The sequence below is a fragment of the Pinus tabuliformis genome, chromosome 4_1 (assembly GCF_031772625.1).
Source record: "Pinus tabuliformis cultivar Carrire ecotype Pingquan chromosome 4_1, CPIR1, whole genome shotgun sequence".
NCBI lineage: Eukaryota > Viridiplantae > Streptophyta > Pinopsida > Pinales > Pinaceae > Pinus > Pinus tabuliformis.
The window spans coordinates 473,154,942-473,166,370 of NC_142303.1; the positions used below are offsets into that span (position 1 = coordinate 473,154,942).

Consider the following 11,429-nt stretch of genomic DNA (forward strand, 5'->3'; position numbering starts at 1 on the left):
AATCTTTTCCAATGGGGATTTCATAATATTTCTTATCAAAACCAAGGCACTGAAAGGAATAGTAGGTTTCATACCCTCTGTCGTCGGGATAGGCGAATGAAAAATTAAAAAACAAAATGAGCGCTAGAATATGACCTCGCAAAGCACATCCATGTTAGTCTGAGAATCCGAATCTAGAAGTATCTTCACCCTAAATTTTTGCACACCTTTTCCTCCATCCTGTGTTTTTGCCTTTGGAACAACCTTCATGAGCTTTGCCAAATTCCCATAATCATCAAACATTGATAGGGGTTTTGACCCTGCACCTGTACCTGAATTTGTAACTATGCCATGGGAACCATATGGCTCGGTTCGTCCGCCACCGTAGGCATAAACTTCACCGCCAAAACCACCATTGCCGACATCAAAACCGTTCATGTCGTAACTTGGATCTTTTCCAACGGGGGTTTCATAATATTTCTGATCAAAACCAAGGTTTTGAAAGGAATCACAAGTTTCATACCCTCTGTGGTTGGGATAGGTGAACCCTTAGTCATAAGCGTGATCTAGACTTAGGCAAGAACACAACAATATAAAGATATACATATAAACACAGAGATGCGGTAGAAACAAAACATCATTTTATCAATGTCAAAGAACTAAAATATGCTTACACACAGAAATGGAAATAAACTAGCTCGAGCGATGGTAGCTTATCTTTGAGAAGAAATGTGGTGGCTACATGCCTCTAAACTGTGTTGCAATGAGGCTCAAAGGCCTATTTATTATTGAAAACAATGGAAAACCCTAAACATTCAAAAACCTAACCCTAGGAGATGAAGCGTCAAAATTGTGGGTCCTGTTTGGGTAAATTAGTATATCAACTTCCCGGGATCATAACTTCGGCACATGATCTCCGCTTCACTATCATAATACCTTGTTTTGAAGATCTCGAACAAAAGCCCAAAAACAAATTGGTGAATTGGTTTGAGACTTTTCTTGTCTCCCCGTTTTCCCTAAAAATGTATTTAGTCCCTCAAATGGCTCCGGAAGTTTAGGACTCGAAACATTGCCAAAAATAGTAAGTTTTGTTACAATTAAGGAAACTGAAAAGAAACAATGGTGGGGGTCCAAGTGGAATAGGCAGGTGGCCACCAATATCCACCTGAATCAACGCAGGGTTTTGGGTAGCAGCAGCGGAGTGGTAAACAGGGATAGTGGGGTTACTACTGTAGTGCATTTGTATGAGGAGGACGAGGGAAAATTATGGTCGATTGGAGTGTAAGTTAGATAGGCATAAATGAAAGAGTCGATAATAGACAGGTGGTGGATCCAACGGTGTAAGAGATTTCAATCGTCTAACATCAAATTAGACGAACCACAACCATGACAACAAAGATATCAAGGGAGTTCATCCCAAAGGGAACGCCTTATGACGTAATTAAAAAAGTGAGGTGTAAAAATAAATTACTAAGCATAAATATTTAGATTTGATAGATGTACTTTTTATTAAATGTTATGACACTTGGTTTGGTATTTCATAGAATGACAATTCATTTTCATAAATAATTAGATTTGATAAGTGTACTCTTTATTAAATGTTATGACACTTGGTTGCATACAAGATTTTTTTTATTTTTTGTTTTAAAAAAAATAATTATGTTGTCAAGTTCCACTAGCACAACCAGTTGAGGATGGGTCTCGACAGCAAGGCGATCCAAGATCCAACCTCCGTTGTGCCCTGTGCTAGGGGAGGAAACATGCTAAAAAATCCAGTCGGTTAAGGGCTGGTGTGGCCCAGGCCGGGTGTGATCTCTAAGTGATGTGGCCCAGGCCGAGTGCAATCTCTGGGTGACTTTAATAGCTTAGATGCCCCTAGGTGATGACTCCTCAAGCCACAGGTCAAGCCTCGAGGATTACAGACAACGACAAGATTAAAAAAAAAAAAACAAACAAATTATGAGAATTCAATTTTAAACACTATGAAATTAGTTATTTATGTGAATGAACCAATAAGAAAATAGATATTTATATTTAACAAATTTCAAAATATTTAATTTTTTCAAAACTTTAATGAACTTTATAAAATCTATTTATAAATTTAACAAAAACAATATTATTATTATTGTCCAATTTTAATGTCATGGCCCAGCCACACACCACATTGGTGTATGAGACCCCCTTGTTTGCGGGACAAGGGACCCACCTCTGCCTCACTGATTTGAGTGCTAAGTCTACAAAGACATACATATGACCTACCCTTCTGGTTTTGAACATATGATCTCTTAAGATGAAACACCTGCTTTTTAACTATTAGGACATTCAAATTGTATAACTTACTTTATGTGGGTATAAAAATGAGATTTTTAATTCTTTTGTAAATATTTTAATATATAAAAAATTTATAATTTGGACACTGTATTGCACAATCTCTCTGGACATGATTCTACAGCTGAAACATAAATATCTGTGCAAAAAAATAAAAAATAAAACAGGTAACAGGAAGAATATTACAATCCTCTCTCCTTTCTATTTAGACTACTGCTATCCTCTTTCCTCTCTATGTGGAGACTCGCCACTGTCTAGAAATAATTAGAAACCCCCAGTCCATTGGTCTTCGACTGCTGGAAGAAAACTCCGAAATCCTCCACTGAAACATCTAGGAGAGGAATATCCTCCACATTTAGAGACTCGCTACTGGGTAGACGTTCAAGTGGTACTGAAACTCGAAATGCCGAACTCTGCTCCGCCGTAATCTGTTGGCCATCAATGCCGCATTCCGCGTTCAAATGGGACGACGAGGAGGCCGCGCCGCCTTCCGAAAGTGGCCGGAATTCTTCGGCAGCGAACTTGGCGGCGGCCGCCTGAATTTGCGCCGGCGATAGAAATGAACCGTTGGGAATTTGGGGTGGGGAGTCTGGAAAATTGAGCTTAGCTTTGGACCCTCTCAGGCAATACACAGCAAAGTCGTAGGCGCGGGCAGCCTTTTCTTGGGTATCGTAGGAGCCTAGCCAAATTCTGCCGTTGGAATTAGGCATTCGAATTTCTGACACCCATTTCCCCCATTTTCTCTGTCGGACTCCCTTGAACTGCCGCGACTTCGGTGCGCAGCTTTTGGGACGGCTGTGGCGGTTCTGATTTGGCCAGGGTTTGGTCATGTTGAGTTGTTGCAAAGCACTGACAACGTACTGGTGAAGTTTGAAATATTTACAGTGAGTTTGTGAAGGTTATAGGGTTTGAACTCGGGACAAATAGAGATATTTCCGCAAGTGAATATCTGCGACAATGGACGAGCATGAGATTGTTTGCTGTAAAGAAGCAGGCATATAGAGAAATGGAAACCGTGTCGAGTGCGTGGGGTCTTTTTCTGAGTTGGCATTCCAAATCACTGCGCTTGCTTTTTGCGTTCACTGCCGCAACTCGATTTTCATGTGCTTTTGATCTGCCGTCGGCACTAAGTTAAATGTTGCCGACTCAGGAAACACATTATCATATATACCAACGCGTATGTGACACCTCTAAGAATTTTGTGCACTCTGGCGTTCATTCTATCGCTCTTTTTTAAACCATGTTGGTATTCTTTTATGTACGGGTAGATTAGCATTTTTTTTTTTTTTGGTTGGAATATTTCGAAATCAAATGCACGCAATCGAATTTAATTTTGTATTTTTTTGGGTAAATTTTAATTCTAAAAATATATGTTAATTAAATTTATATATATTTTTAAAACATATTATAAATAATAAAAAATTATAAATTATACTAGTTGATTTGAAATTGGTGAGTTAAAAAGTTCTCCATATAAATTTTACCCAAAAAAAACTGAACACAAAAAATTTATAATTAACACATTTAAATAATAATAAATTTTCCTGGGGTCAACGATTTGAAACTCGTCAAATCAGCTTTCAATTTTTTTCCTGAGGCATGGCTTATTTATAGTCCAAGCCATTTGGACCAACAATTTACTCGCGTGTAAGTGCATTTGAGCCTTTACCAGTACATGGTTCACACCATTTCCAACATCAATTTATTCACGTGTACAGATAGAAGGTTTGTGGTTGGCGTTTTCCTTCAGAATGGTCTCAGGTGGATGGAACTTATCCTAAACTGACGGCTATCACAACATAACCCAAGTAAACCTAGGAAACCTAATTATTGAAGGCAATGTCGAAGTGATCATGAAATAGACAAAAACATTTATTAATATATATATATATATATATATATATATATAGATATTCAGAAGAACATTTATTATAGTTCAACAAAAAAATTGTATATAAATTGTTTTATTAAAACAAAATTTCTTCCATTCAATAGCAAATTTTAAAATATTAAATTTATGTCAAAATTAGATTAAAATATGTCAAAATTGTAAAAGAAAATAAAATTAAAATAAGTTTCAAAATCCATATATCAATTCAATATAGCAAAATCAATTTTATTACTAAACTAGAAAGATGACATGGCTATGAAATGTTTATCAATAAATATCCTAGAAAACAAATTACATGAATTCCAACATAAATAGAGCAAATAAGCTAATCTCACTAACCTCAATTTTTCACGTTAGAATCGTGTGTATGAGAAACGTAATCTCTTAGAAGTCCAATCAATCCCTCTTAGTTGTCTCCTTGTCTAATTCTGAATCAAACACTAGTTATCACAAGACTTCTGAGGCAACTAGACAACACAGACATAATATTATATATATATATATATATATATATATATATATATTAAAACCAATACTTTAAAAAATAAAAAATCATGTAGATATTTAATAAGAAATTTTATACTTAACCTAAACCAAATATTTTTTTTTTAAATTAAGAAAATAAAATATTCCATTTAAATATAATCTCTCATTTATACATAAATTATAATGTACACAATATCTTATATATGGACACCTAATATTGTATGTATTATATATATATATATAGAGAGAGAGAGAGGGGTTGAGTTATCATGTAAATATGAAATTGTGATATAAACATTATGTAAATGACATAATAAAAATAAATAATCATATAAATTTTAAAATACATTATATTTTAATTATTTAATAATTAAAAAATATGTATGATATTTTAGAAACCATTATTTTTAAATTTAATAAAAGCTAATCACCAATTTTATATATATATTATAGTTCAACAATAAAAAAAAATGTATATAACTTGTTTTATTAAAACAAAATTTCTTCTATTCAATAGCAAATTTTAAAAAATTAAATTTATGTCAAAATTAGATTAAAATATGTCAAAATTGTAAAGAAAATAAAATTAAAATGAGTTTCAAAATCCATGTATCAATTCAATATAGCAAAACCAATTTTATTACTAAACTAGAAAGATGACATGGCTATGAAATGTTCATCAATAGATATAGAGCAAATAAGCTAATCTCACTAACCTCAATTTTTCAAATTAGAATCACGAGTATGTGAAACGTAATCTCTTATAATTCCAATCAATCCCTCTTAGCTACCTCCTCGTCTAATTCTGAATCAAACACTAGTTATCACAAGACTTCTGAGGCAACTAGACAACACAGACAAAAGAAAATAAAAATAAAAAATTATATATATATATATATATATATATATCACGTATTTTTTAAATATATATGAACATAAAACCAATACTTTAAAAAAAAAATTCATTTAGATATTTAATAAGAAATTTTAAACTTAACCTAAACCAAATATTTTTTTTAAATTAAGAAAATAAAATATTCCATTTAAATATAATCTCTCATTTATACATAAATTATAATGTACACAATATCTTATATATGGGCATCTAATATTGTATGTATTATATATATATAGTCAGAGAGTAGAGAGTAGGGTTGAGTTATCATGTAAATATGAAATTGTGATATAAACATCATGTAAATGACATAATAAAAATAGATAATTATATAACTTTTAAAATACATTAAATTTTAATTATTTAATAATTAAAAAATATGTATGATATTTTAGAAACCATTATTTTTAAATTTAATAAAAGTTAATCACCCATTATTTATATATATATATATATATATATATTAACAAAAAAATGTATATAAATTGTTTTATTAAAATAAAATTTCTTCTATTCAATAGCAAATTTTAAAAAAATTAAATTTATGTCAAAATTATAAAGAAAATAAAATTAAAATGAGTTTCAAAATCCATGTATCAATTCAATATAGCAAAATCAATTTTATTACTAAACTAGAAAGATGACATGGCTTTGAAATGTTCATCAGTAGATACCGTCCAAAACAAATTACATGAATTCCAACATAGATAGAGCAAATAAGCTAATATTGCTAACCTCAATTTTTCACGTTAGAATCATGTGTATGTGAAACGTAATCTCTTATAAGTCCAGTCAATCCCTCTTAGTTGCCTCCTTGTCTAATTCTGAATCAAACACTAGTTATCACAAGACTTCTGATGCAACTAGACAACACAGACCAAATGGAAACATAAGGAAAAGAATCCTCTTATAAGTCTAGTCAATCCATCCCTCTTAGTTGCCTCCTTGTCTAATTCTGAATCAAACACTAGTTATCACAAGACTTCTGAGGCAACTAGACAACACAGAACAAATGGAAACATAAGGAAAAGAATCCTCTTATAAGTCTAGTCAATCCCTCTTAGGTGCCTCATTGTCTAATTTTGAATCAAACACTAATTATCACAAGACTTCTGAGGCCACTAGACAACACAGAGCAAATGGCAACATAAAGAAAAGAATCAAGCCCTGTCTTTGAAAAAAAATGAAAAAAAAGAAGAGAAGCATTTAAAAAATCACCACAATGAATGACTAGAGAAATGTTCAATACCAATTCAGAGACAACGATATCAGTAAAGGATGGTAGTATTTTAAAGCTAATAAATATTAAATTGAAGCTATCTAATTGTGGAGAACTCGTTGAAATAAGTGAAATCCATATCATGTAGTCAATTCTATAATTTAATGAAATCAAAATTATATTAAAAATTAAGTTTACAACTAATAATATATCTAATTTCTATACCATGTTTTTCAAATTCTCAGTTTTATAAACGATGTAATAAAATCAATTATCCTTTTTTAAAAGTCAACTAAATAAATTTAGTCACAAAATTAGTGTTTGAAAAGTTTCTAGGAATTCTCCATTTTGGACTCTAATATCCGGAGGCAGTAAATTCTCCATTTTGGACTCTAATATCCAGAGGTAGTAAATTCTCCATTTTGGACTCTATTGCCATTCATTGTTCTGCTTAGTTGATTGTCTTAAAATATTGTGAAAAAATGATATCCGGAGGCAGTAAATTCTCCATTTTGGACTCTATTGCCATTCATTGTTCTGCTTAGTTGATTGTCTTAAAATATTGTGAAAGTAATATGTATAGCTAAATTTAGTGGATTTCTTACATTGGCCAGTAGGGGAAAGGATTATTTGATGCAGTGACCATGATTAGCACAGATGTCAAAGACTCTTCAACTTAGTGATGAGATTCTTAATATCGATGAGCGATTGGACACGTATTGAACGAAGTAACATATCCCATGTGATAATCAAAGTAGGGGAGGGACGCCATTAGGCGAACACCTCCACGTCGACCACCCACAACACCACACTGACATACATAACCTTTGTACGACACCTGTCCCGTGCATGCAATGACATGTTGGTCGTATATTAATATCGGTTCGACAAGTTATGGTGGGGTTTAGGGTTTCTATACCGTGATTACACTGCGCATTGTTCATTTACACGTTCATTTCTGTTTGGGACCTGTTCTTGTCCGTTCGTAGTGCCGGTAGTTGACCGTCGCTGCTCCAATGGCGGTCACTGCCATTACTATTGTTGGTGATGCATGTAGTGGCTTCGCAGTGTCAAGTGGTGGTTTATGGACCAGCAGAGGTGGTCGTTCTTCAGCTTGTTTGGTTGTTTTCGTGTGTTTCGTGTTGTTTTTTTGCCTGGTTTTTCTTCCCTGTCTAGTGGTATGGGCTCGTTATTCGTCTGCCTTTATCCTTGTGGCGAATTTAGCTCAGCTCGGTGTTGGAGATGGTTGTTTCGTGCTCCGAACAGATTTTTCAGGTTTGTAGTATGAGATGTAATTTCATAGTTTAACTGATTTTTGGTCCCTATCTAACCATTTTGATGTTGTTTTGCAGGTTGTTGCAGTCTGAGCTACTGTTTGAGCATCTAGGTTTCCTGTGGCTTTCTGGCATGGAGAAAAAAGGTAGGACACAGTCCTACCAGCCAGATATACTGTGTTTTTTAACACATTTAGCCTCCATTGGAATATTGTGCCTTTGTTTTATGCTTGTGTATGTGTTTACCTGTGTGGGTTTTGGCTAATTATTGGGTTTTGGGTTGTGGGTTTTACAATCAGTGGGTTAGTGGGTTTTACAGTGGGTTTTGCAATGGAATTTATCATATATGGTTCTTAGAATTGATAGTGGTTTTGGCAATGTCGTTATTGTTTTAATTTATTCAAATAATTTTTGGGTTTTGGGGTGTGGGTTTTACAGTTAGTGGGTTATTTATCAATTTGGAAATAAGATAAAGAGAGTCATCTAACGAGGCGGAGGAATTTCCCGGACGACCAAAAGTGGCTGGAATCCGGACAAAAAAATTTCAAAAAATCTTGTAGAGGCAGTGTTTGAATCGTGTTTTTGATGGTGGAAATGGATTTAGTGCCATCAAAAACGTCTAAGACACCTAAAATTTTGAAGTTTAACAAATATAACTTGGATTTACAAAAATCCTCGCCGGATTTTCTCTAAATATGACCAAAATTTCCATAACTTTCCGGGAAACTCCTTCGCCTCATTAGACTACATGTAAGATAAAGCCCTGACTTTTTTGGAGATCTCTGTGGGCTTGAAATTTATCATGATTGTGATGCTGCTATTTTCTGATGCTAGTGTGAAGTCACACATGTTCCCTTTCATTTAAAGAGGAGTCCCTGTGGTTGGTTGTGGAAGGAGTACTTGATTTTGTTTGTTGCACTAATTATGATTAAAACGATGAAGTAGACATTGATGGGGAGTTCTCTCATAACTATGAAGGGTCGGTCACAATGCCCCATGATATTGACGATTCTAAGTAACTGAAATGGCTATTCGACAAAGAGAACACAACCTCATTGTATAACACTAGGGTTAGTGGGTTAGTGGGTTTTACAGTGGGATTAGGGAGGTCTTTTCACTTCATTTCCTCACCCCTTCTACCATTATTGAATTCTGGTAAACCACCCTTGATAAATTCACCTATTTATATCCTTTTTCTATTATTAGGGAAAGTAGAGATGCATCTCAATTCCCAAGGTTGGTCCTACTTAGGGGTTGGGAGTTAAGAAGGATGGTAGATAACAAGGCAGGTAGATAAGAAGATGGTGGGAAAAGAACCTTAACTCCTAGGTAAAGATGGGTCATCTTTCTTTCTTATTCGAGCGAAGTTGATGGGTCATCAACTGAATTCAGAACTATCTCTACAACTGGAAAATCTGCTACCTACAGTGCGTTTGGTACTACATTATGCTATACAGCTAGAAAGAGAGCATTAGGCAAACTTAGGGGTTGCTGCAATGTTTTGAAGCAGGCCATGAGCTTTAAAGGATTATTTGGCAAGGGATTAGGGCTTAGGAGGATAGGATAACGATGAAAGAGTGAAGATTTAGTGTGTCCTAAGTGGATTACCTCAATCTTACAGAGATATAATTGATTTTGATCAGCCTTGAACTCTTGATGAAGCAATTGCACTTTGTGGCCTCCGCCATTGAGTCAAGCATCTGTTCTAAATGGTTCTTAATGAGCATTTTTGTTTTTCAGCTAAGTCAATAATCTGTTCTAAATGGTTGTTAATGAATATTTGCTTTTTGTTGTTGTGGTAATTGCTTTCTCTGGTGGCCTATTCTATAAAGGGCTTAGGACAATAGGATAATGATGAAAGAGTGAAGAATCTATTCTAAATGGTTATGAATGAGCATTGGTTCTTAATGAGCATTTGTGTTTTTCAGCTGAGTCAATAATCTGTTCTAAATGGTTGTTAGTGAACATTTGTTTTTTGTTGTTGTGGTAATTGCTTTCTTTGATGGCCTGTTCTATAAAGGGCTTAGGATGATAGGATAACGATGAAATCATGAAGAATCTGTTATAAATGGTTCTTAATGAGCATTTGTGTTTTTTCAACTAAGTCAATAATCTATTATAAATGTTTGTTAATGAACATTTGCTTTTTGTTGTTGTGGTAATTGCTTTCTCTGGTGGCCTGTTCTATAAAGGGCTTAGGATGATAGGATAATGATGAAAGAGTGAAGAATCTATTCTAAATGGTTCTTAATAAGCATGGATTCTTAATGATCATTTGTGTTTTTCGGTTGAGTCAATAATCTGTTCTAAATGGTTGTTAATGAACATTTTCTTTTTGTTGTTGTGGTAATTGCTTTCTCTGGTGGCCTGTTCTATAAAGGGCTTATAATGATAGAATAACGATGAAAGAGTGAAGAATCTGTTCTAAATGGTTCCTAATGAGCATTTGTGTTTTTCAGTTGAGTCAATAATCTGTTCTAAATGGTTGTTAATGAACATTTTCTTTTTGTTGTTGTGGTAATTGCTTTCTCTGGTGGCTTGTTCTATAAAGGGCTTAGGATGATAGGATAATCATGAAAGAGTGAAGAATCTATTCTAAATGGTTCTTAATGAGAATTTTTGTTTTCTAGCTGAGTCAATAATCTGTTCTAAATGGTTGTTAATGAACATTTTCTTTTTGTTGTTGTGGTAATTGCTTTCTCTGGTGACCTGTTCTATAAAGGGCTTAGGATGATAGGATAACGATGAAAGAGTGAAGAATCTGTTCTAAATGATTCTTAATGAGCATTGGTTCTTCATAAGAATTTGTGTTTTTCAACTGAGTCAATAATCCGTTCTAAATGGTTGTTAATGAACGTTTGCTTTTTGTTGTTGTGGTAATTGCTTTCTTTGGTGGCCTGTTCTATAAAGGGCTTAGGATGATAGGATAACGATGAAAGAGTGAAAAATCTATTCTAAATGGTTCTTAATGAGCATTTGTGTTTTTTAGCTAAGTCAATAATCTGTTCTAAATGGTTGTTAATGAAAATTTGCTTTTCTTTGTTGTGGTAATTGCTTTCTTAGGTGGCATGCTCTATAAATCTTCGGAGTTGAGGAGTGGTAATTACAAAGATTGTCTTCAAGCATTATTTATCTTGGCTCTTTAACTTTGTTACTTACATCGTTCATTTACAAACTCTTTACATAGTTAAAATTTCATTATTATTTACAATTTATTGATACTCATATTGTCTGATTTCACTCCAAACAGAATACTTATAATTCTTGGCTTTTTAACTTCATTACTTACATCGTTCATTTACAAACTCTTAAAAAAAAAAAAAAAAATCGGTTTTGGAAAGTAATACTTATTTAATA

At 33.6% G+C, this 11,429-nt stretch overlaps 1 protein-coding gene across 1 annotated transcript; it reads right to left on the reverse strand.

Annotated features, from left to right (window-relative positions):
* Window positions 1-2,381: 2,381 nt before the first annotated feature.
* On the reverse strand, window positions 2,382-3,257 carry LOC149176517 (ethylene-responsive transcription factor ERF013-like). Its single transcript, XM_089423140.1, has one exon. It carries the CDS (start codon window positions 3,135-3,137, stop codon window positions 2,562-2,564), a length of 576 nt encoding a protein of 191 aa, XP_089279266.1. The 5' UTR covers window positions 3,138-3,257; the 3' UTR covers window positions 2,382-2,561.
* Window positions 3,258-11,429: the final 8,172 nt, after the last annotated feature.

Bases quoted from the DNA above. Each gene is read 5' to 3' on its own strand.
- LOC149176517 (XM_089423140.1), bottom strand. From the start codon at position 3,137: ATGACCAAACCCTGGCCAAATCAGAACCGCCACAGCCGTCCCAAAAGC.